Below are 26,029 nucleotides of genomic sequence, written 5' to 3'. Positions count from 1 at the left end.
AGTAAATGCTTCTTTCTTACTCAAAAAAAGGAAAATAAATTTAGAAAGCTTTATGTGAGAAAAAACAGAAAATGGTTTTATTGACACGGTACAAACTGCAGGTTAAAAAATGGGCCGTAGATTGTGAATTAAATCTTTCGCTCTGCAGATCAAAAAACCTAGAGAAAAATGGCTGTAGATTGAGAGTTTAAATCTCACACGCTGCAGATAAAAAAAATTCTAGGGGTAGGAAAATGGATCTCCCATTCTGCAGATAAAAAATTCTCGGGGAGGAAGATGGGCTGCAGATTGCGAGTTTATCCTGCATTTTTAAAAAGTTTCGGATAATATAATATATCACTAGACTTCTCCAGAAATGTAATCGAGTCGAATTGATACTCAAGAGCTCAATTTGAAAATGCAAGAAGGATTTCGAGCTCAAGCAAGTAGTGTTATTGGAACTTGAGAAGGATTTCGAGCTCAAGCAAGTAGTGTTATTGGAACTTGAGTTCGAGCTTGATGCATTGCTCATAGAACTCGAGCTCGACTCGCATTGACTCGAGTCAATGCGAGCCTTATCGAGTTCGAGTCAAAAAATTTCATTTTCTTGATAATTTTTGATCTTGATAATTTTTGAGCGAAAAGATATTATTGCTCTATAAAAATTTTCATACGATTTGAAACATTTCGTAAATTCAACCACTCTTTTGGACATAACGATAATTTCATAATAATAATAATATATTTAAAAATTAAAATTAAAAAATTTGATAATTAAAATTAAAAGGACGAGTCTTGGAGCATTGCACCTAGATACTCGAATTCGATTTGCTCGGCTTATCGATCTACTGAAACTCGACTCGAACTCGATCAATCCGAGCTTGAATCAAGTTCGCGAGTAACTCGGTTCGATTACAACCCTAGACTCCTCTTGTTTGGATGGATATTTCCTTCCAACTTTTTGTACAACTAGATTGGATTATTCTTTACGTCTTTTCTCGAGTTGCTTTCTGCTACGCCCCCGAAGAAGAGGCGTAGCTTCTTGCCACTCTTTAAATTAGGTTAAATATGCTGCAAGCAGTAGTGACTTTTGACAATGATTTGTTCCAAGTTCTGACCCGTGACATAAAACGACCTTGCACATTCTCTTCTAAGTTCTAACGGCTTAACCAGAAATTGAAATTTTCTTATGCTTTGTTTTGGTTTACAGACCTAATATTGTGTGTTTTTCTGTGGCGAAAGAATTTTTTTTTTTTAAGTGAAATATTAGTTCTTAAATAAATGACCAAGTGGGATCTAAATTCTCAACAAAACTTCAATATGAAGATTTTTTAAATTATAAGGAGGGTGAATAGAAAGTAGGGCTGAAAAATGAACCAAATTAGTTGACATTTGAATCGAGTTTGACTTGATAAAAACTCGTTCCATGCTGATTAGTCAAACTAAACTTCAACAAAATAAGTGAAATAAATAAGTCAAATTTAAACAAAATTTTAAACTCGTTAAAATAATCAAACAAGCTGGACAGATTAAATGGACAAAAATATTATAGAATGATTGGATAATTGAGTGGCCTTTGTCATGTTGATTTTATTAGACCTTTGTCATAAACAACTGGCCAAGTGCGCTTCCCACTTAATTCTCCACTCAACAATAATCTCATGCACAACCTTTCTTTTAATTTTTTTTTAATGGAAAGTATGCAATTTTCTGGATATAGCCTTGAATTGTTTAGCAGGACCGTTCCAACAAAAAAAAAAAAAAAAAAAAAATTGTTTAGCAGCAAATACTAGGGTTCACCAAAAGAGCATTTTTTTTTCATCTGAAAAAATGCAAAACTAACTCGAGGTTCTCCAATCAATAGCAAGATTATGAATCGATTAATAGTAGTTCTGTGCACTTTTTTTTTCACCGTTTCATGCTTCTATTTTGTAGAACATCTGAAATTTTTTTGCCTCATTTCTTCACAGTACCGCCTCTACAGTCTTCCTTCTCCAGACAGACATCCCTGCAAGCCAGCAGCATATGATATGCAAAAACCCCCCATATTCATTTAGAAGTGTGCAGTTGTCAAGACCACAAACAAAAAAAAAAAAGAAGAAGAAGAAACCCTAAAAGTTGAAAGAGAGAGTTGTCCTAATAATACTCGTGAGAAGTCCATTGTCACGATTGATAAGGTGACAAAAAGTTGATTAGTGGTGTCACTGTCATGTTTAGTTGGCAATCCTTAGCAGTGTTCGAATCTCTGTACGAAGAAATCCTTGCGATTCTTCAAAGTTTTAACCTCTTCTATTTGCTCTTATTTCATAGGAGAAGTTCAAGGATGCCATATATTACCATGGCCTCTGAAGTTCACCCCATATCTAAGGAACCATTCCAACATTTTTTGGAAGCGAAATAAATTGTGCAAAAGTTGATTGATTCTCAACTAGGGAGGGAGTAAGTTGAAGCTGGTTGATCATATCCACCATTGAGTTTCAAGAACATCAAATGAACACAATGACGGCCGTTCTGGTGGATGACTTTTCATGACGAACAATATATGGTTCTGTGCAGCTTTTAATTATGTTTTCCAATCCATAGAGTTAAGGCTTCCATAGAGTTAAGGCCTAAAAAGAACAGTAAAATCCATGCAGAAAAAAGAAGAAGAAGAAGAACAAATAGCCTTTCTTTTGGGCCTTACAACAATAATTTCAAGGGATAGTGCTACTTCTTTAAACCTTTTTTTTTTTTGAACTCTAGAAGAAAAGCTCATTGTCACCTACAGTTTCTCAATCAAGACCACATATTTTTGTATCTCTATCCCTTGTAAAGTTTGGATTCTCTCTTGAACCTCAATAGAGAAAAAAAATGGATATCATTTTGCCCTTTGTCAATCAATAGTGCTCCTTTCATAAGGTAAAATCTCAAAGCTGTATCACTAACTTGCCATCCATAAAAGGGCAAAAAGTACTTCCAGACGTCAGGTTCTTTTACGACTTTCTCAAGAATATAATGATCGTAAATTTTTTTTACTATAGCCATCACAAAAGAAAGTATTTTGTTTGGTAAAGAGCAGCACGAGTTAATTAACCTTCGTAAACGGTTGAAGGTCTAAAAAGAAAGAGACTTGAGATGGCGTCAATTGATACCAACAATTTTCAGGAGCTCAAAGTGAATAAGATTTTTTTTTTTTTTTTGTCTGAGTGGGCAAAATACAGTTGAATGCAAAGTTACTAACCATAGGGATAATATATGAAGTCACTAAGTTGACCTTCCCGAGTTTAAGGTGTAGAAATCCAAATACAGCATATCCAATTCATCCTTCTTAAACATTTTGTTAAATGCCTATGCAGTATGCATCCTCTCTAATCTCAGTCTTCGTATGAAACAGAAAACACAACCAATGAAATGAGTACTAAACCTTTTCCCAAACACAAGAATGCCAATTAAGTGCAAATTCCGTTCTTTTTTTTCACTTTGGTTAGTTTGCAGGCAAATTTTTGAAATCACAACCCATCCAACTTTTTTGAAGGAAAATAACATTTGTGCAATTGGCAATCCCTGCGATCATATATCATCCAAGAAGTGTTAAAGCGACTTATTACTGCCTTTAATCTATGCTTTATGTGGTTGAATATATTAAAGAATAAAAACTTTAATTGACAATTCTATCCAATTGTGCAATCGGGATTCGTGAAACTAGCATCTGAAGGAACTTGGGATTGCAATTAGCCACAAAGCGTCCACATGCACCAGAAATTTCAAGGTAAAATTTGATGCAAAATGTTTGGGGAAAAAAGAAAAAAGAACATCAAGTCGAGAATGTTAAACAGGTGCAGCAAGGATCATGATTGCGACCTCGCAAGGAAAGAAACAGGCAGTCCCACATTCGATGCTTCATTTACTAATTCAATCCTACTGAGTTACAAACATATGCATGTCACATGATGCAACCTTCAATGGTCATAAATAACAGCAAAGAAACAAATTTATTTATATAGAATGATAGACGATAGTAACAAATCAAAGAAAGAATCCAGGTCAGGTACCCTTCTTGCATTTCCACCCTCCAATAATATGTCACCCTCTAGAATATTCACAAAACACACATAATAATAATAATAATAATGAGGCATCCATATGTTTGTCATTACTCGACGATCATATGATCAGGAAATAGCAAAGATTGCACAAGGAAACCTTTCCTATCTGGGGGATGTGGCACGTCTTGATAGGAAATCCTCAAGATTTCATTGATTATGTGGAAAGGGACCACATAGTACTAAGTCCGTAGTTTCAATTTTCAATGATGTAGGGGCCCTTTTAAAATATTCTATATGAGTTTGGCTGGATGTGAAGAATTCATATGTGAAGTGAGGAGGTTAAGGTATAAGAATTATAAGAAACGGCATCCCAACCAGTAAATCATAACTTTGATTTCTATGGCGTGTTAATCTTCTGGATCCTTGGGATTTTCCTCATCACGATCATCATCATCATCATTGTGATCATGATCAGATACTATCTTTTGAATCATTGCATTTGTTTCTGCCTCTGACATTCGATCTTCCTTCTTCTGAGATCGAGAATAGGCCTCAAAGAATTCTTTGTTCTCTTTCTCTAGTTCATTCCACACTGCAGTAGATCAAAAGTGCTTTAGATGCACATCAAAATTCCACGTTACGTTACGGAAGATATGGCCAATCATCTCTAAAATTTCTTCCACATCATGATTTTATGAAAATTTTTCAACAACAGAAACCATTCCTGCTGTCTTCAGTAGTGATCGCTAGGTTCATAATACTGTAATTTCTCACACTCCTCAGGATCGTTGCTTCAATAAGCAAGATGTCTATTATCTTAATCTCATATTTTCCCTTGAAAGATATTGAACTTAATTGCTAACTTTCTTTCTTCTTCCTCGTGACTTTATCGTGTCAGTAAAAGGAGAGGCAGTTTTCAGAGTCATGCATGATGCAACTGCACAACTGTGCATGCATGCAACTTGTATCATTAGCTATCAAGTGCAGATAGAAAGTCCAAACACAGCAACGAGTTGAAACAAATAAACTAACCAGTAGCAGTGATGACTGGTGTGATGTTCGCATGCTTGGAGAGGGCTTTCACGCACTCTTCTTTGCTCATGTTGAAGATAAGGCACTTCTCTATTAGGTGCTGCACCTAAATCAGATCATCCATTTAGGTCATTATTCAAAGCAAAAGAACCACCAGCTTACAATCATATATTACTTGGTAGGCAAGATAACCAATACCATATGTAGAAACATGTATGACTTCAAAGCCAGAACACTGTTACAACAAAAATCTTTCATGAAAAAACATGTATGTAGCACAAAACCACTGATATAATCTGTCAAGGTATATCTGCTTTAATTACCATATGTATGTACGAAGCAGAAGAGTCCCCCATAATGTTAAGATATGATGTGATTCACATAAACAAGATTCAGAAGAGAATTTAATTAAACTCAATATGAAATATATGAAGAGAGAGAGAGAGAAAGAGAGAGATCGGGTGAAGCATATATGATGCTAGATGATCATGAGTTATGGCAGTGCAATAAGCATTAGATTATATAGCGAAGGGAAAAGAAGTAATGGTGAGGTTGGGCCAAAGTCCCACGTGGGAGATGGATAATAATTGGTGGAGAGGGGATTAGAGGAGATTTGTAAACGACCATTTCTTTGTCTTGTGGGATTTTGCAATTAGGCAGCCCCCTTCCACGTGATGAAGGGGACCCCCCCATTTAGGAATGCTCTGAATTTGACAATCCACCAAAACCAGATGGCATCCTACTAGAGCAACAAATTATCCGCTCGGCCATCATGGACCAATCTTCAACAAACACGTGGCCAATTGTTTAAAGATTTGGCCACCCTAAAAATATAGAAGGGCATGTGTGTCTTTTGAATCAATTTCCATGAATATTCTGCTCTACTACAAGGTTGTGCATATTGTAAGTTGGGATTAGTTATCAGCACCAAAATAACCGAAAGACTCGCAAAATGCCAGTTTAGACACTGTTTCTTTCGGCTTCTTGCATCGGACTGAGCCAATTCATCTTTCTAACTCACAATCAACTCAACGTCTTGTCTTGCTTTACATGTTGTTTTCAATCCCTCTCAGTCTCCTCTCTAGAAAGACCAGCTTGTGGGGGGGATAATATTGCCATTTCTAGGATCTGACATATGCAACTTTGGCTGACTCCCCTCTATTCACCCAAAGCGAGGCCCAAAACTTGATGTCTTTCATGCATCTTTCAGCTCTTGATCACTTGCTAAAAAGCAAACTACAAAACCACAGCAATTCTTCTAGCGCAGAAGGCCCTTTACCACACTTATTCTGGGCTGTAAATGGGTTGCATTATTTCCTGCACTCTTTGTCAATCATGTTACCCTGACAACCCTAAAATAATAGCTAATTTCTCATGCCTGTATTAAAATCTAGTGTTTAACAATTTTCAGACAAGGCTATGATCTATAGATACATGTCTATAATTCCCTAAAAATTTTGAATAAAGGAATCACCTTCCAGTCTTCTTGATTAGAAGGAAAGCTATGTGAGAAATGAAGTGAATGTGAGAAATGAAGTGAAGTAAAATAAAGAGAAAATCACTTTTTCATGCATCTTTCTATGACAAGAAAATTTTTGAGGTAAAATAGGCAGCTAGTGGTAGTTATTGAGAATACTGTGTGTAACTAACATTTTTCCCTTCAAAATCCTGCAAATTTTGCAGGACACAAATTCACTAAAGTGTGGCTAAGTGTAAAAATATTTAGTAGCATTCCTGCTAAACAAACATTATACAAAGGACAAATGACAAACTTCCTTCACTTTCTTAAACTCTTCCATGCAAACGAACACTACCGAAAGGATTGCTTTTTCTCTCCTTTTTGAACATTCATGATGAGAATAATTAAATCAAACAATTCCTTTTGCTAAGCAGTACCAACTAGCCAGGACTATGGGTCATAGAAATAAGACGAAATTCATAAATCCTTGTGATATCTCAGTCCAACTATCACAAGTCATGTCAAATAATTGAGACTAGAAGCGATTTCAAATCTTCACTTGTTTTTTGGTTCTTCTCCTTCCTTTTAATAAGTAAGGAGGAGGTGTTGTAGTTTTGGACTTTCTACATAATTATTGACAATCGTATTCGATGGACTTGATAAGAGGATATTGGTAATATGTTATCTGTGGTTCTCACATGATCTCTAGCTGCCTTCATATTGCTCTCTGCAGCATACCAGCGATAAGGCTTTGAAGGTGCACAAACATCAAAGCTAAATTGGAAACATGTACGCCTCACCTAGAAGCAGAAAATGATAGGATCCTACATCCCAAGTTTTTTAGCCAGTTCACCAACTCTCATGGCTGTATGTGCTTAAAAGTATGGATTCAGCTTCACTACATGTCAGCTGCTGATTGGTTTGGAATGAAGAAGGAAGCCTAAACTTATAATCCTTGATTTCCTATCCAAGCTATCTGTGAAAACTATCAAGAGAAAGTTACCCTGTCAAGGCCAAGTGGAGGGCGAGCTTAGAGAATCGATAGCCAACCACTGTCTAGCAGCAGCAATATGACACTCAGAGAATCAAGAAGAAACATTACACAATCCCTTTGGACCAATTAATGCTTTGAAAGGGTAATAAGTCATTCCTAAGAATCTCAACCTGCGAAAATGAAGACACAAAAGGTCCTTATCATTGATCACTTTTTAAGCTCAAAAATACAAATTAAGAAGGGAAACACTCGAGTAAACACACATTCAAGTGCCGACCACAAGCTTAGTGGTTAATAATCAATTAAACAGCAAAATACACATCAACTAGCATAATAGAAAAGGATCATCTTTCTTTGGCCAAAAAGCTCAGTGAGACAAGCATTATTGACTACATATTCAACCTAATTTGGAGAAAACAATAATTTGTAATAATCATCATCCATGTTAAAGAGAATTTATGGTTCACCAACAGCATGAAAATCTAATGAATTACAAGACAAATAAAAGTAGCTGAAAAAAAAAGCGTGTAGCACTAACAAATGTTCTCAACAATCTTAGAAGGATGCATAACCACTAAGATCATTTCTCAGTAATTTTCATTCCGGCTGAAAGTAGGAATAGATAAGCAAACAAAATAATCATGGTGAAGCCCACAACTTTCCCAATTTTAGAAGCCAAATTTTTTTCCATTACCTTTGGAATATGAATTTTGAGGAAATCGAAATTATCAGTAGGGAAAATCATTCAAAACATCCATCACATTTTGCCAAATGAATTTTTTGTCCTTCACTTTTAAAATGTTAACTTTATGTCCTTTACAAATTCAAGTTAATAAAACTTAGTCCCAACCTAATTTTTTGACTACTTTTTACCCTAAATCCATCATGTGACTCGCACAGTCTTTTTTTTTTTTTTTCTTTTTGCGACAAAAAGGCTAGTTCTTACTGTAGTTAAACAAATGACTCAATTCATATTTGTTTTTGCCCCTAAAAAAGTAAGATGCAACCCAAACCATATTCATTTTTGCCATTAAAAAAGTGAGATCTGACTCTATTCATATTTGTTTTTGCTATTAAAAAAGTGAGATCTAAACTTTTTGTAAGTAAAAAAGAACTGCATATGGGTTACATAGTGATTTCAGGTTAAAAAGTGATCAGAAATCTAGATCGGAACTAGATTTTGCTAACTAGATGTTACTTTATAAATAATATCATTTGCTCACTTTCTTATAAGTTGCCAGTTTTACCAGTTCTCCAATTTCATGTGGTATTAATAAATCCTAAGCATCCAGCATAATTGCCTTATTACGCATTTTAGTAGATATTCCAAATAAGCATGCTGCATCCGATACAGCAGTGTAAAATAAAATTGCAGCAAAAACTGCGTCTCTAGTGCTACAACAAATGTCACAGGTTATTATAGTAGTAAAAAAATTTCTAGAGTTGCAGAAGCAGAAATAGTACCTTTCTATGTCAAATTGGGAGTCCGTATGCTCTTTTTTATTTTGCAAGTAGTAGTGGGACTAGTTTTTGGGCAACACGACAAATTCGTCCCCCTACACGTCAAATTGCACCATCTTAAAGTCACTGGTAACTATAACAATATATCACTCCAGCATAAACCAGAAATTGAATTGAAACATTTCAAGGCTAAAAAGGGAATCATGTGGAGTAATTATTAAGCATAAGTCGGCAATTTCAAAATTTCTTTGAGAAGTTCTAGAAATTTTACCCGATTCTGGATCCGATGAGTTGTTCACCATTTTTTTTCCCTTATTCTCCATTTCGGCTCTAGCCCGAGAAAAATGAGGAGACCGGGGAGGGGGGGGGGGGGGGGGGGGGTTGGGCTTTACGGAGTAGTAGCAGCAGCTTAAGAGGTTTGTGATCTGCAAGTGAGAGAGTCAGATTCTTAGGCCAAAATGTATCGAATGAGGACAAGACATCCCCCAAAGGCCAGAACAACCGACAAAACGACACCGACGGGAAGGTAAATGGTGTACTCGCAAATACTGTTGTAGTGAGGAGGAGGCAAATGGCAGTAAATATAGTAGCAAGAAAGGTAATTTTCATTGCACAGGACCGGACCTTGTACTTTTGTAAAATAACAGCAACCGCCGTAATTTTATGGCAAAAAAAGAGGATTCAGTGCCATTTCTTTTTGGGAAAATTGCAGAAACCTCCCCTGAAACTACTGACAGTTGCACTGAGCTCCCCTCTAAGTTCTGAAATGGCAGATAGCACCCCTCAACAGGAACATTAAGTTGCAAAATCAGTCCAGGCAGCTTCAATTCCCATTAAAAAATTAGCTGTACAAGTGAGATAAAAAATTTGTTCCAAATTTGCCCTGATGTTGGTTGACAAGTAGTATTAACAAGGGAGGGGCTTTTTCATTAAGCACAAGGAAGTTCAGGGGGTATAAATGCAACAACATGCTTCCAGATGATGACCTGCAACAACTTCATTTGCTGAGAAACCAACGGCTACTTAACGGCTAATTGATGTAACTAAGGCACTAGCTTATAAACGATGGTCAGTAGCAAAATGAATACCAGAATCTGGACTCATGTATGCAGCAGCAATTTTCCAGCTCAAAACACAGCTTGCTTGATACTCAGTTTGGCAGTTTCAAGTCATATTGCAGAAATCAGAAAATGGCTTCTTCCAGCCACAGGAGAACATCATGGAACTCTCCTACATCCTTCACAATACAAAACAAATATTGCTGGTGCAATAGAAAGGCAACATTGAAGATTTCTGAGTCTGAAAACAACCCCAACAAATTATACTTTTTTGGGTAAACAACAAAAAAGCCCCCTGTGGTTAGGCAATCATACATAAAAACCCCTTGTGGTTTCATATCATACCAGTCGATACCCCGTGGTTTGAATTAACCTGAAAAGTGGACGGAAATCGTCAAATATTCGGCGTGTGTCTTAAACGAACTGCAAAGGCGCGTGCATATGCGAAAAACAGATTTCCACCACAAACTTTCACCTGATATGCCTATTTTAGCCTTCACTCTTTAATAATAAGAGACCAGCTTCCGTTTCTTCTGAGTCTTCATTCAATCTGTTTCCAGATTATTCATTAACTACTGTAGACACCAAATTTTTAGTGTATTTTTATTTACTGTTATTTTTATTTTTCATGCTAGTTTTTATTTACTTTTAGTCTTTTATTTTTGTTTTAAGTCATTTTAGCATAGAATTTATTTTAAAAAAAAAAAAAAAAGAGGGAAACCCGCAAGCGGGTTTCAGGCTATTTAACAAATTACTTAAAAAAAAAAAATTTTTTTACATGCAAGCTGCGTTGAGTTGCACATGCCCATCGGAGGGCCCTAGGATACCCAGCAAAACCTCCCCTCTCATCCTCACCCTTCAGGTGAGGGTTTGAGAGTATGTGTTTGATATAAATAGAACAGAAACGCAGCTTTTAGTCATTTTACATAAAGGGGAAACCCGCAAGCGGGTTTCAGGCAGGCTATTTAACAGAATTTTATCTGCAAGGCACACTCTCTTATGCTGCAAGTAGGCAGCTTGTCACCTCAAGAGCAACTTGTAACAAATTGGCGCCAATTCATGGCGCCATCTTCCTCAGCAATTGCCGCCCTGTTCTTGCCTCTAAAACTAGTCTCACACTAAAGCATACCCTTAATCAAAGCTGGACGGAGACTGCAACTTGAGTTAGTTAGTTAGTTAGTTAATTAAGAAGTTAATTAACTAATTAGATAATTAGTTAAGCATCTAAAGTTAATTAGTTATTTATGTCAACAGATAATTAGTTAATTAATTAATTAGATTATTAGTTATTTAGTTATTTAGTTAAACTATGCATAAATAGTTAATTTAGTGTAAACTACAATTATCAAAATGACAAACGTTTTACTAGGTTTAAGTCATCACATTCTTTGGTAAAATTAAATTTTAGTGAGGGTATTTTAGTAAATTGACAATGAAGAATGTATTAAATTGTGTCAGTCTTTTTTTAGGGAGGTGATTGCTATTTTAAACTTCATAGGGGAGGTCAATGCTATTACCATAAAACTCAGGGGAGGTTTCTGCAATTATCCCTTTCTTTTTCGAATGAATTCAAAGGATTCGGTAAACTTAATCATGCCGGGTAAATTTGCTCAAATTATCTTACATAAAGCTAGAACCTAGAAGAGGCTTATATAGGGGTGCACCGAGGTTAATCAAATTGAACTTGTATTTGAGTTTGACTTGTCAGTATATCTAACTAAATTAAAATATGATTTTAGCGAATCGAGCTCGATTTGAGCTCAAATAAATTGAATATTTTACGTGTAAATTTCTAATGTTAAGTTAATCGAATTAAATTCAAGCCTAATTTGACCAAACACAAAATGCAATTCATGTTTCATTATTAGTTGGAGAAGAAGTTCAGATGAATTAAGTTTGATTCAAGTATTATGCGATTTGGTTCAATTTTCAGCCCAAGACTTCTAATGTTTACACCTTTGGTAATTTTTTTGGTTATCTCAAATAGTAAGCAACTCACTCAATTATAGTGATGTTTACTAGTTCTAACAATTATAGTGGTGTTTGATGTTAAGACTTTGTAACTCAACCCTTGATCAAACTTCAATTACAAGCTTTTAATAGACAATTGCTCATGCCTCTCCTAATTTCCGGCAACTTCTCTCTTCTTCAATTCTCATCTCGTTGCACATCACTTTATGAATTTGCAAGAATATACAGCGGGCCAACCTAAGTAAAAATTGTAGCTTAACAAGGCTCGACCATGACTACTGCCCGAGGAATACGTTTCTTAAATTTTAGAAATCGCTGTTAGGAAAAGGTTTTGACTGAGAATTGGCGGGTGGTTGGGAGGCCCGCTCAAGCGAGTTCTGCGAAAGTAAGCAGCGTCAACGCTTGGCCAGCCTATAACCCCTCCATAAATTCTTGCGCCACACGATTGGTCATAAGCGCTGCAAACGGCTCTCACCGTTTGCTTTGTTTTCCTTACTCATTAGTTTAAGGCAAGTTTCTACGTTGGAAGTTGTTCTGCTTTTGAAGCTGCCAAGGTCAGTAAGATTTCTGTCATCCTCCGATGTGGGACTAATAACGAGTCGTATGCAAAGAGAATATCCCCGCCAGACCATCTAATATGGCAGAAATCGTTGGGCTACAGCTTGGGTCAACAAATTAGCAGTTATACAACCAAATACAAACCGGAACAAGTGAAATCAGTGATACAGTTAGTCCTCTCTCTCTCTCTCTATTTTTTTTTTGTTATAATAAAACTCCATCGGCCCCCGTATCCCCCATCTACCTCTTTGCCTACCCGCCTTCTAAGAGCATTGTAGGTGGGATCCCAGAAGCTAGACTCGAGACGAATTTGGAAAGATGATAAATAATCAGCACACGTATTCCTTTCCCGCTGCGCTTGCACCATTTTCCAGTCTCTGCGCAATTTGAACTTTTAAGAATTGAGAGCTGTCCAGGTTGAATCCTTGGTTCAATTTACTTGTTTGCCTTCAGTTTCCCAACATGTTTAAAACCCAGATGACCAGCATTAACTGGGCAAAAATTCATACTAGCATGCCCAATTAGCTTGTTGCAGTTCACTAAAGTACTACGGCCACCATTTCTGTCTCTCCATCCATCGACAAAGAATGGATATTTTAATGGTCACCGCTGGTGAAAAGATTCAAGCAGATCCTAACCTGGAAATTTCGGGGTTCAGCTGTTCAAGCATAGGATGCACATGCTGTAATGATACAAAACAAGACTGACTGAAATGACAAGGGAATGGAATGGATTTCCGATTTGAATACTCTGTTAAGTGTATTTTACAACTAAAAACCTACTTACAATAAATCAATCAAGCCAGACATGCTGGGAATGAATGGATATACATACATACAACAATTAGCTACAGAACCCGCAGACTTCAATTCCCCTTCTATCCCCGGGAAAAAAGGAAAAATGAAGGGCACAGAAACAGACTGCTCTCATAAAAGATGCTGGACTGGGCAAATGGTTATGTAGAGAAGGTCCATGTCCTAGGTTGGCCCGCATAAGGTTGGCCTAGTTGGCAGAGCCTAGGATCTTCAATTCTTCATCACTTCCTGAATAAAAGTGGTTCCAATTGAGAGTCTGAATCTTTGGAACCAAGTGTACTTTTATGACCCGTCTCCAGATCAGTGCTAGAGAACTCTTCTGCTCTCTGTTTCATTAGTCTTCTCAGAAAGCTTGGTCTGTCGTCCACCAAGGATTCTGATGATTTCTTATGAGCTCCATTCAGATTCTGCACATGCTGAAGGCAAACTTGAACCGCATCATGGACTCTAACAAAATACCACTCTTTGCCAATCAGATCAACAAGACCAGATCTTGTGAGAGTCAGCAAAACGTCCCGGTTTGGGTTGGAGATGGCAACCTGCATAACAGCTGAGTTGTTATAGATAATTATACTGTCCCAAACAATTTTATGATGCAATTTAAACTTTGAATTCTCCAGCTAAAGAGATTGTCAACCTGAATATTCCTCGACTTGTATTCTTGATACAAGTCTTTCAAAGCTTGGACTGCACTGGAGTCTATATACGTAACGGCTGACAGAGAGACAGAAGAACGTCAAAAGAACACCCAGGGGAAAAGTAAAACTCTTGCAAGTTTCTTGACCATTTTCATCATCAAATTATGGCAAGGTAAGACTTCAAAACATAGCTTGAGCGACAGCTAAAAAGTATGGAAAGGAGTAACTCTTGACGAATTGGGTCTGTCATAGAAATAAAGGTCCCAATAATAGAATCTTACGTGCCATCTCAATGATCACAAAATAAATTCTTTCAACTTCAGGTCCACGGCTGGTAGAAACATCAATCTCATATTCATATTCACGAAGCCTGAGTAGGAAAATCAGGGACTTCAGTATTTCATCCCCAATTTGTAAACAAAAACTGAAAGATGCAGTTAATATAACTACAGGAAAAAAAAAAAACAATCACCTGTCTTCTATGTAACTTATATTTGCAAAATAAATAGGAGAATCAACACGAACAATGACTATCCCATTGTATGTATATGCTTCTGGATACTGTTCAATGTTTCTATAGACGGTGGTTCCAGGAAGACGACCCAAAACAGCTGTGGAAAAGTGTTGATCAATAATGCCTCAATGTAGCACAATTAAGTATTAACAATGATACAAATTGAAGACTAAAAATACACCAAAGTTTAGTTTCTTATGAAATTCTTCGTTTGAACATCAATGATTTAATTTATCTCCCACTGAATAGTCATCAAACACCCTAAATAACAGGAGAATGTGTTCAAAGCTCTAATGCCACTACTTGAAAGGAATGAACTGACAGGTGAAGGAACACCATTACTTTTGTCTGGAGAGAACATGATATTTAGAATGAGTTATGAGAATCAGTACTTTTTTTTTCCTTTTTTGGATAACAAATATCACAGTGAGCCGAATAAAACATGAAAAATAGGATATTCGAATGTCATAAAAAAGAAGAACATTGTTGACATGACCAACTTTAAAGGGGGCAAGGGCTCTTAAGCCCCAATGTGAAATTTGGTAGAACCACAATAAGTGGATCGTCATGACATCAGTATATTCGTTGCACCAAAATACACACATGATGGACTGATAAAGTAAGATGACTCACCAACATGTGGGTTTGCTGATTCATGAATGACAAAAGCCAGTGAAGCACCAACCTGCAGATATATGCACCAACATTTGCATTTGACACATCTAAAAACCAATTCCATCACAACGATCTTGAAATCTGAAATCCCAACTTGAAGTCCACAAATTTAAGTAGACAAAATGATGATTTTCTGATATTCAACTTACACCCACAAGGACACCAATCTCAATGCCAAGGAACAAGGTAGTTATGCAGGTAATCATCCAGAGGAGAAAATCCTTCTTATCTACACGCCACAAGAAAACAGCCTCGTCATAATCCACCTGAAATGTGAATCATTAAATCATCGACAATGCTGTATTCTGAACAAGGAAAATGCAATAACATGCACTTTCATTTGTGTATGCAGAAAATCAGGAAAGCAGTTTTGGGCAAATTATAGAAACAATTTTCCTTGTTAGGGATAGGTGCATTGAATTAGAACTCCATAACCTAAACAACAGAATCTTTTCTAGTATAAGTAAATCCCTAAGTCAACAAACAGCAGTTTATGAGGAACCCCAAAATAAAAGATGGGAGTAATAACAGAGATTATATGCTGTAATAGTATCCCAAAGTTTGCTGTACTTTGAACATATAACTAGGAATCAAATATCTTCGATTTTGGAGCATAAGATGTTATAGCCCAACTATATATAGGCTAAAACTCTCTCAAAAGGCAAACTCAAAAACTGAAAACACAGAATAACTCCAACTCAATGGGAGTAACTAGTTGATAGACATAGGACCAAGGAAATACCAATTATCTAACTTTTACTATTCTACAGCCAACAAACTTTTACAGACTTAAATCACACTGAGATCAAAATCAAGCAACTAACTCACTACCAGTGACTGCCAGAAACAGTTTCCAGAACCAAAAACATGATTTGTGTCTACATTAGCAGCAAATCTCTCCTTTTAACCTAACAACTTGTCCTTCAATGATCATATAGGAGTAGGAACGCATTAGTTAGTGAAAAACCAATATAATAAGCATAAAGGAAATAAAGAAGTTAAGCCCAAACTCGTTGTTTGAAGAAAATTCTTGACCCTTAAGAACTCGGCAGTAGAATTCAAAGCTTGATTTCATATAGACCGACTAATTTAAAGAGTTAAAACCTAAGTTTGAATACCATAATAGTCCAATGCACATAGTAGATACGTACTCTTAAGCTGTTAACATAAGCACGGACTGGTAAACATTGTGCCTAAGTCTGATCATAAAATTGACCGATCGAGTTGAGTCACGTCCAGTCGAGTAGTGCACAACTCGAGCTCAACTCAAGTTAAAGTACCTGAGCTCAAGCTCGACTTCAGTGTACCTTACTCGAGCTCAATCGAGTTTAATCCAGCTCAGTCCAGCTTACGTAATACAAATTAATATTTTATATAATCTAAAACAAGGGATATAATTGACATTTAAAACTAATAAATAAATAAAAATATTAATATTAATATATTAGTTGATATATATACAGTACTTGACAGTTGATAAGGCTTGTCTAGCCTACAAGCATCACTTGTTCATACTCGAACTCGACTTAAATTACCTATCAAATAGCTCGAACACATCTTCAATGTGACAAATTCATGGGTGTCTAATATTACAGTGTGCAAAGCAACCTTCCACAAGGACTCTATTGAGGGAAGAATTACCATGAAGAAAATACTTAAAAGTTGTACAAATAGCAATTTAGAATGGTCCCAACATATTACTCTTAGACAAAGCAAGCAAGAAAAGAGAAACAAATGCTGAAGCACATTGAAGAAATGTAAAAGGTACTTCAGTACTATGCAAAAGTGTAGCCTAAGTCAACATGCACCACATAAAATCTGAAAGGATGGCAGACGCACCAGCCCTATCACAGCAGAAATGACAATAGCAGCCAGCACGCACTGCAAAATCAGAGAAAAGTATATGGAGTAGCCCACAGTGAGAGACAGAAGCATCTCAAAGATATATTCAAGAGATTCATTAATAAGATTACAGAATTTTTACTAAATTCAAATAAGTAATCCAAATTCTTGTATTTATCAACTATTATATGTTCAGTTGAAGAAAGGCCACTCAACGGTATACAACAATGTTAGAGGATATTGTGAACTAGAGGCTAAACCTTAAACTCCAGAAGATGAAACAATTAATTTCGGGTCTTATTTTCTTTACAGAAGACTGGCACTAAAAGCTTATACACATTCATCTGCACTTACATTGAAGTCATTAATGCATCAGTAAGTAGAAAGACCTGGGGTATGTATTCGAATAGTGGAGTCATGAATAGAAGAGCACATCCCATTATTATACCCATCACTATGCCAGATAAGCCAGTTTTTGCTCCACTTTCATGATTTACAGCAGATCTAGAAAATGAACCTGTAAGACAATTTAGAACTTCTCAGAAGCATGCAGGTAGGAAACGAGGATCATAATACTGAATGCTGCAGACAAGTTCCTAGTCATTGATAACAAGCATAGAAAATGCCACAGAAGTTTTTGGCTTGCAAGATGTGAGAAAATGCACCTGTTGTTGGGTATATAGAGAAGAATGAACCAACAATATTGGCCACACCGAGTCCAAACAACTGTCAAAAGACAAAAACAGGTTTGTTGATAGTAAGAGTGTGTGCTATTTGCTACCTATACTGCAGTAACTGAACATTGCATAAGAATAACTCCAAAGGGGTAAATCACAAAAGTTCTTTCCACAGCCAGCTTTATGTTTAACCCAATGGGCAGGAAAAAGAACGAAAATGCGAAAAGAAGACGAAGAAAAACCCATGTCTGCTGAAAGTTTACGTGGCCCATTCACCAGTCATTAAATTGATCATTTCCTCAAATTCACATTTGGCCAAAAGACTTTCAAAATATTTACAATGACAATTAAGTGAATTAACAACAAAAGGCATTAGGCATGTCTTGAAAGAACTTTATTTTGTACACTCAAAAGAAGATTTATTCAAAATACATAAACATAATAACAATATCAAGCCAATGAGATTAGTAGGCAAAGTACCCTGATGTCAACCATAAACAATAAACAATTGATTTGAATGAGAGGCTGTGCTATTTGTTAACCATAAACAACTGATTGTGGAATGAGACTGATGTCAGAATTGTTACAAATGAGATGCAGGCAAATTCAATCTATACTCTCTAATTCTTTATCCTGCAAGCTTTTGCAAGACATACCTCTTGATTTGAATCTAATTTGTCCTGTGCTATTTCTTAACCATAAAAAACTGATTGTGGAATGAGACTGATTTCAGAATTGTTACAAATAAGACGCAGGCAAATTCAATCTATACTCTGTAATTCTTTATCCCGCAAGCTTTTGCAAGACATACCTCTTGATTTGAATCTAATTCATATCCATTCTTCGCCGCCAGAGCTTTGGCTATCCCCACAGATTCCTAGATATTTAATGAAAAGTGTTAAGTTGACCGCTCACAACAAAACATAACTTGCAAAGTCTTTCAACATAAATGCTGAGACTGTTTTCTTACCAAAATAGCCACACCAGTAATTAGAATGGCAGTAGGAATTAGTGATGTAACATGCCCAAATTCCTTGGGAATGGAGAACTTTGGCAGCCCTTGAGGTATGTCACCAACCTGAAAGAGTAATCACTCAATGTTCATAATGATGTTACACTTTGATCAACATCAAATTCTCTGAAGTGAAATGGCGTGCAATAGTATTTGATCAACATGTAAAACACATATATCAGCTGAGGCCATAAGTAGACAAAGAAGGCAGAGAAATTTTCAAAATTTTCCTCTGAAAGTGCCTTTGATGTGACATTGGTAAGAGATACAATCGCTTTTGTGACATCTGGAATTCTGGCAGTGGTTGCCTAACTGACATCTTACAGCGTCTGGTTTATTTTGTAGTAAAACTTTCATTGTCCAAACTAATTTTTCTCACTTGAGGACAACTATCCTTTTACCCCAAAATCTTGGAACAGGAAACAGCATTGAACAAGTTTATCCCGGTGAAAACCCATGACATCACTTTTCCTCGAGTTATCAAAAGAAATTAAAAAAAAAGGTCTCGAGTAAAGCAACACCTTTTGTAATGTCAACAAATGTTTGACGCTCACAGAAGTTTATATGCTGAAATCCTATTAGACATATGAAATGCAACTTACCTCTTTATCATGCATTGCTGAAGTGAATGCTCAACTACGAATCAAAGCCTTTTCATTCTCAATATATTCAAGCGAATTTAGGAGTTTTTGCCTTGGCTAATGTAGAAGTCTATTTACAGTGACAGAAGGAAAAAGAGATAATAAAAAAATCCACACAACAAGATGCAATTATATTAGTTGTTAATGGATGACAGGCAAATAATTCCCCCCACCCCTAACCCCACAAAAGATGAGTGAACAGAAACCTGGAATGGTGTAGCTTCTCCACATATACTATGGGCAGTATGGTTCATATAGAAACATGAATTCATTGGCAAAACTAGAAAAAGCACAGATGACATCCATATTTTGCAATTACACCATATGAAAAGTCATCTTTTTTAACCCCACATTTTGACAATATCCATGGTATTACTTGATAACAACCAGGAAGATGACCACAGAAGGGCATTTTGTCCGATCAAAGTGCCACCTATTCAACAATACCTAGGCCTATCTGGAAAAACATCAATGTGCAATAGCAACTTAAAGTTTCCTGCATATTTCCAGGGTTGAGCAGACCATTGCCAAATAACTATACCCTAAATTCTGTTTTCTGCAAGAAAATATTAATGTAAATGCATGGAGCAGAATTAAAAAACACTGAGATATAAAGTCAGATGATTACATTTCACACAACAAACTTTACACTAACTTTTTTCTGCTGTACTTTAGAGATTCAAATTCAGCTCCCAAGTTTAAGCTCTTTAATGTGATTCTCACCAATGAAATTGAAGATGGGTGATAGATTTTCACAAAGGTTGTACCAAGAACTACAGCGGTAAGAGGACCAGCAGCTCGCAGAAATCTCAAGTGCTTTCTTTTCCCCTGCAGCCAAAGTCAGCAAAATATTTATACTCTTATGGTCACGCAGTTAAAGTAAAGCATATTCGCCAAAAAAACGCAAGTCAGCCCCTACCATTGCCTTCATGATCAGCAAAATTGCAAGCATGACCGAGCCCATCACAAATGGTGGCCACAAAAACTACAAAAATGGAAGATCAATGGCTCTAAAAACAGGAATAAATAGCTAAACACATATATTAGAAAAGAAGAAACCAAATCCTAACCTAGTAGAAACATAAAAGTTATCAGGAACTGAAGCAAGACGTAATTCATGTTATCCATGTTTCAAAATCCTCAATCTCAAATTATCTACACCTCTTTAATACACCCAGTCGCTTGAAGTGGATTTTGACAAATAAAAAAAATAAAATAAAAATTTGAAGCTCTAGTTATTGCTAAATGTTTCAACAGTATTCTTTGCATTTTAATCTGAAAACTTTAATCTTCAACCTTCTTATAAGTAATGCAAATCAATTTTGAGGTATGCATCTAACAAGCTCGTGAATGCTTAAAAATCCTACTCCCTATATATTATTCACTGAAAAAGACATATAATCTGGAAAAGAACACTTCTTCATCACCACATTAGTATCAGCTGTGGAACTATCAATGACAGCATATAGCAGACACTAGCCATCGACCAAATTTGCACAGCCTTACATAGTTTAAAATAAATAAACACGTGAGATGACTATTCTACACATAGTGATGCATATTGTAATTCTTTGGTTATAGCTTTATGATGCAATAAATAGCTAAATTGCCAAATCAGTATGGTAGTTACTCTCTTGACTGATGGCGTGCTGGGATTGGCTCATCAATTACCTTGTTAAGTTTGTTAGTTGTAACCACAACTTAGCAAAATAGTCCTAGCTTTAAAGCGAGGAATTGGGGGAAAGAAGGGATATATCTGTGATATTGTAAATTCATTCAAGTCTACATTGTTCATCTTCTTCATCTCTATATTCTGAAATAAAATCTTTCCCACTCCTTCAAACTGTATTCTTCGTTTAATTACAGTTCCGGGAAGGGGGTTTTTTTTTGGGTGTCCAGGGGGAGACTCCAAATCTTAAAAGGAGGAAGGGAGAAAGGGGAGGGCTTGAAAGTTGAACCAGGGACCTCAAGGTCACCTGGCTAATGTTCCTACCAGCTAAGTTGTGTTTTGTGGACAACCCAGAGTATTGATCAACTTATATTAACTGCTTGAAAACAGACCAAAAGTGTTGAGAAGACTTATTTCAAACACAAGGCATACCTTATCTGCTCCTGCAATTATACTTTTAACCAGCGGAATAATTTTGCTACTACGTTCTATGTCGTATCCCAAAAAGTATTTCACTTGAGACAGGGCAATAACAAAGGCCGAAGCAGTTGTAAAACCAGAAATCACAGAGTGACTGATGAAACGAATTAGCCATCCAAGTCTAGAGAGGAAAAAAAATCACCAGTGTAAGACACTTCACGAATGCCAACCAGACAGAAATCATGTGAATAGCAAAAAAACAGCACAATTTTCAGTGGAGTAGAGAGAAAAATAAAATGACCTCTAGGCCAAAACTCTTTCTAGGAACAAGGAGAAATAAAGTACCATAAGCTACTTGTTAAGTCAGCAGCCAGCTTATTTTCTACTATCATGCACCAAAAACAAATAGCAAAATTCAGAGTAATAGCTGCCTTGACATCTAAAAGTAATAAAGTGGTAGCAAACTTAAATCCTTTGACAATCAGCATTAATATTGTACACTTCATGTTGATGATAAGTATGAGGCTTGTTCTACAAGTACATAACTATTCGTATCTTCGTCAATTTAAAATGAGAAACCTGTTGCAACAAAATTATCAGTTTCTACAAAGTTTTGAACATCCTTCCCATGCGAAATGCATGTGATACATTAGTGTTTTGATAGAGTATTATTTGGAATAATTACTGTAGCACTTTTTGTAATGTGATGCATGTGAGGAATATAAAAAGGGGGGTTGGAAAATGTGTTTATGATGCAAGTGAAATATTATGTGGAAAAATTTAGCTATCCAAACACTATTGCAATTTGGAAAAGTAGAAAAGTACATTACGACAAGTAATGCATAAAAATTAAATTATGGAACAGTTTAGTTATTCACATGAGAAGCAAACAAATGATAAGTACCTTAAGAGACCCATTATGCATTCCAATATACCAACCATTAGTGCCAGCAATATGGCAAGCTCTGTGTATAACTCCTCTGAGGAGTCCACTATGCGACCCAAGACATTTGAAACCAGAAGGGAAACTAATGCAACTGGGCCAATAGCAAGCTGGCGCGACGATCCGAATATAGCATATACAAATATAGGCACGAAACCAGTGTCTGGCATGGGAGCCGAAAAGGAAAGTGAATTGTGGTTATCATGGAAAAGTATAAGAAATGTATAAGATAGTAATCAGTCAAAAAAAATAAAACCAAACTACTCAGGTAAATAGTATGCTGCAAATAACATGCCTGTGGTGGTAATACTGCCACATGTCATTGCAATTTATTTGAAAGGGGGATCTTCCTTCCCACTGTTATCGATTAACAAAAAATCAAAGCAAAACCAACTTATAAAAGTAACCATATCCATATTCTGTCACTTTTGAGACTTTTGAAGGTTGATTAATGGAGTCAATACTGAGCACAGTAAATTACTAGGTCTGCATATTGGTTTCTTTACACTCCATCAAATCCATTAAAGACTAAAATCTTAAAATTGAATAAAGGTTTGATGAAAATTAAGCTCGTGCTCTTGCCTGTTTCCACATTCAATCTACTTTTTCAGATTGAGCTTCAGATTCGATCAGAGCTTCTTCATATTCGATTATGCAAGTAGTTAAGAAGAAATTATAGATGTTATTTTGAGCAAGGTGTTAATCAACTTGGATCAGGTTCTTTGGCACAGAAAAACTGTTAGGATTAAAAATGAAACTTGAAACTGTTTCTTTTTTCGATTACCATTCTTTGACTCCCCATTTTGCCTGAGCTATTGTCTATCAATACTCAGCTATTAATTGTCCTTAAACTAGAGCAATTTCCTGAATATAATCGAGAAAGAAAAGATACACTTACAAAGTCCATATATCGGCTGAAGCCCGGCAAGCTTTGCATAAGACATTGACTGGTCAAAGAACAGAATTCGTCAGAGAAAAACGCCAATCCATGTAATTGACAGTAGATGCATCATAAAATACAGCCACCAACAACATTATGCATTTAACCATCGTGCTAAATGATGGAACAAAAAGGAGCACGCGATAAGCAACATTAATGCTCAATGCTTTAAGCAACCAGAGGAGCTAGTCACCCGCGTATCTTACCATTTGAGACAGTTTGACCGAATCCACACTGTTAAAAGTAACTTGTTAACTGAAACTCCTACGAGAGTTGTCGAAGCTATAGTCTTCAGCAACTTATCAAACAGAAAACTAAAATCATATCAAAAGAAATGCTTGCACCGAACTGTACTCGTATGCCTTTTTAGAACCTACAGTTGCAAAATTCTTAAAAGAAGAATCCAGAGCGATGTCATGATAAGCAGGCATGATATTAATACCTGAGGAACGAGCATGATGCCGACGGTGAGGCCAGCCATGAGATCGATTTGCAAATATTCGCGCCATTTGTAGGTTCGAATCCAACGGTAACAAGGAAGGAACGTCTCGATCCACTCCGTCCACGTCATCCGCTTCACCTTCGTCTTCCATTTCTCCACAACCGAGTTGACCGCAGACTGTTTCGTATAAGAAGAAGACGAGGAATACGACGCCGTGTCCGATGGATGTTGCAAGGGAATAATCTTAACAGGCCGAGTCGTGGCCATCGAGCTGGAAGAAGAAGGAGGAGGAGGAGAACAGTCCGCTGCAGCAAGAACGAGGTTTTGGGAGCTGGAGGAGGCGTAATTTATCTCCATGCGCTTCCTTTTTGGCCAAAGGAAGCGCATGGAGATTGTTGGCGCGTTGGCTTGGAGCTGGAGGGCCCGGGTCGGGGTTGGCGGTGGGACTGCAAATTGCAATTGACTGACCACCGTATGGCGTAGGCGGGCTTATGGGTGGCCCCACCTGATAGGAGGAAAGTGGCAAATATACGGGAATTTGGGTGATGCTGGGCCCGCCTGGCGAATTTCCATATTTTAGTTGGAGGAATAAATAATTAAAAACTGGAACGTGGTCGATTAGATTTCGTGATCGGTTTTTAGAACTTTTCTTCTGCTGCCTTCGACCAGTAGCAGCATTTGCGTTCCGTTGTAGCGATTTGTTAGTTTTACAACTCTTCAACGCCAATTGGAAAATGGAAATCCATGTGCTTTTTCGCGGTAGATTTGTACTTGATGATTTGCACCTGAGAGTCAAAGACTCAATTATAGCAAATTAAAAGCGAAACGAAAAGGGTAACATCATAAAGTAGCAAACTAACTATTATATCAGTTTATGTAAAACACACACACAATAAAATAAAACAGACACTCTATTTGCTAGAAATAGGAGTAGTATTAAATATTTACAATGTGAGATCAACCCTAGAACATGTGTGATATGCAATTATTTTGATATTTTCCTCTAATTACACGTGTCTTGAAATCAATAACTGCTGAAAGAGCTAACAATAATAATAATAATTGCAAATTTAGGTTGATATATGAACGCATGAAATGGATTTGTCAATTTCATGAAAATATGAATAGAGTGAAATGATTATTCGTTTAAATCATAGTTATTTTAAACTCGACATGATCCGACAGTTGAACCAATTAAATCGATGGACTGACTATGGAATTGAACTGATTTAACAATTGGATCGGAGTTACAAACAGCTCGTTTTGAACTGTTTGATCCATATGGTTGAACCTATGACCTGTTAAACCCAACGATTTGGCGGGTTTTTGAAATTTTTTTTGAAATTAATTTTTTACCCAATTTTTTAATTTGATCAACCACACCAGCATGGGCATTATCGTTTATTTGACAATTAAATGAGAAAAATTGAAAAGAGATTTGAGAATTACGATTTCTTTCTTTTTTTTTACACTTAGATTTATCATTTATGTTTATGTATAATATCAATATGAATTCATGAACTAAATAACACGTATGGGTATGACTTGTACGTATGAACTATGAAATATAAATAGATTATGACTTGTTAACATTTAAGAATTTTCGTGTTTATATTATAATTTATATGTTTATTTAATCGTATTATTTTTTTTATTATATAGTGCGACCCGTCAATTGAACCACTTATCCGCCAATCCGGTCCTTTTTTTTCGAGTTGATGACCAGGTTGGTTTTAATAAATATGGTTTACATCATAATGACAAATGAGCTAACTTACCGTTAATACAAGCAAGCTGGTGTCAGGACAGATTTGGCATATTGCGCAGAAACAATTTTCATACTGCTTAAATCGCAACGACAGCTTATTAACTTTTTTGAAAGCTATACTTTACTTAACTACGTACCTTGTCATACTTGCTCTCTCGATGATATTATTAAAAAAAGGGAAATTTTTCTTTTCTAATTTCATCTACTTTATTAAGATTTGCAGTAGTTGCAATTTTCCAATTAGAGCACTTACGTATACGTAACAAAATGCAGGGGCTGTCATTGTAAGTTAAGAGTAGAAAAGATAAGATATTAAATGTAATCCATATACTAGTCAAAAATTGTACAGTAGACGCCGTGCATTGGGACGGTATAGCAGTCAAGTTCACTATGTATCAATTGGTTCTCTCTCTGGAATCTGGACACACTCGACTCGAGCGTAAGATGGATGCAGACGTGCGCGTTTTCGCTCGCTCTTGCATGTTATGCCGTATGC

At 36.4% G+C, this 26,029-nt stretch overlaps 2 protein-coding genes and 1 non-coding gene across 7 annotated transcripts; all 3 read right to left on the bottom strand.

Annotated features, from left to right (window-relative positions):
• Window positions 1-3,931: 3,931 nt before the first annotated feature.
• On the bottom strand, window positions 3,932-7,485 carry LOC113730555 (uncharacterized). 3 transcript variants are annotated; one of them, XM_027255298.2, is made up of 4 exons: window positions 5,360-7,485; window positions 5,235-5,271; window positions 5,037-5,142; window positions 3,932-4,596 (listed from the first exon to the last, which is right to left on the bottom strand). In XM_027255298.2, exons 2-4 carry the CDS (start codon window positions 5,247-5,249, stop codon window positions 4,412-4,414), a joined length of 306 nt encoding a protein of 101 aa, XP_027111099.1. In that variant the 5' UTR covers window positions 5,250-5,271; window positions 5,360-7,485; the 3' UTR covers window positions 3,932-4,411. The 3 variants fall into 3 exon arrangements, with proteins under 3 accessions (XP_027111099.1, XP_071934649.1, XP_027111097.1); XM_072078548.1 differs by lacking the exon at window positions 5,235-5,271 and having other exon boundaries at window positions 5,037-5,136; XM_027255296.2 differs by lacking the exon at window positions 5,235-5,271 and having other exon boundaries at window positions 5,360-7,482.
• Window positions 7,486-12,334: 4,849 nt separating this feature from the next.
• Window positions 12,335-12,492, bottom strand: LOC113733505 (U12 minor spliceosomal RNA). Its single transcript, XR_003459018.1, has one exon. It is a non-coding gene; the product is annotated as a U12 minor spliceosomal RNA (small nuclear RNA).
• Window positions 12,493-13,245: 753 nt separating this feature from the next.
• On the bottom strand, window positions 13,246-24,299 carry LOC113730554 (sulfate transporter 4.1, chloroplastic). 3 transcript variants are annotated; one of them, XM_027255295.2, is made up of 18 exons: window positions 23,766-23,855; window positions 23,282-23,330; window positions 22,679-22,740; window positions 22,345-22,546; window positions 21,453-21,621; window positions 20,271-20,336; window positions 20,075-20,179; window positions 18,669-18,776; window positions 18,510-18,575; window positions 17,687-17,747; window positions 17,411-17,538; window positions 17,019-17,060; window positions 15,329-15,445; window positions 15,138-15,189; window positions 14,463-14,601; window positions 14,272-14,360; window positions 13,990-14,066; window positions 13,246-13,891 (listed from the first exon to the last, which is right to left on the bottom strand). In XM_027255295.2, exons 3-18 carry the CDS (start codon window positions 22,704-22,706, stop codon window positions 13,574-13,576), a joined length of 1,767 nt encoding a protein of 588 aa, XP_027111096.2. In that variant the 5' UTR covers window positions 22,707-22,740; window positions 23,282-23,330; window positions 23,766-23,855; the 3' UTR covers window positions 13,246-13,573. The 3 variants fall into 3 exon arrangements, with proteins under 3 accessions (XP_027111096.2, XP_027111094.2, XP_071934648.1); XM_027255293.2 differs by lacking the exon at window positions 22,679-22,740 and having other exon boundaries at window positions 23,766-24,299; XM_072078547.1 differs by lacking the exons at window positions 21,453-21,621; window positions 22,679-22,740 and having other exon boundaries at window positions 23,766-24,297.
• Between the last annotated feature and the right edge of the window lie 1,730 nt (window positions 24,300-26,029).

The sequence above is a fragment of the Coffea arabica genome, chromosome 2e (genome assembly GCF_036785885.1).
Source record: "Coffea arabica cultivar ET-39 chromosome 2e, Coffea Arabica ET-39 HiFi, whole genome shotgun sequence".
In the NCBI taxonomy this organism is placed as follows: domain Eukaryota; kingdom Viridiplantae; phylum Streptophyta; class Magnoliopsida; order Gentianales; family Rubiaceae; genus Coffea; species Coffea arabica.
This window is presented reverse-complemented; position numbering and strand designations above follow the sequence as displayed.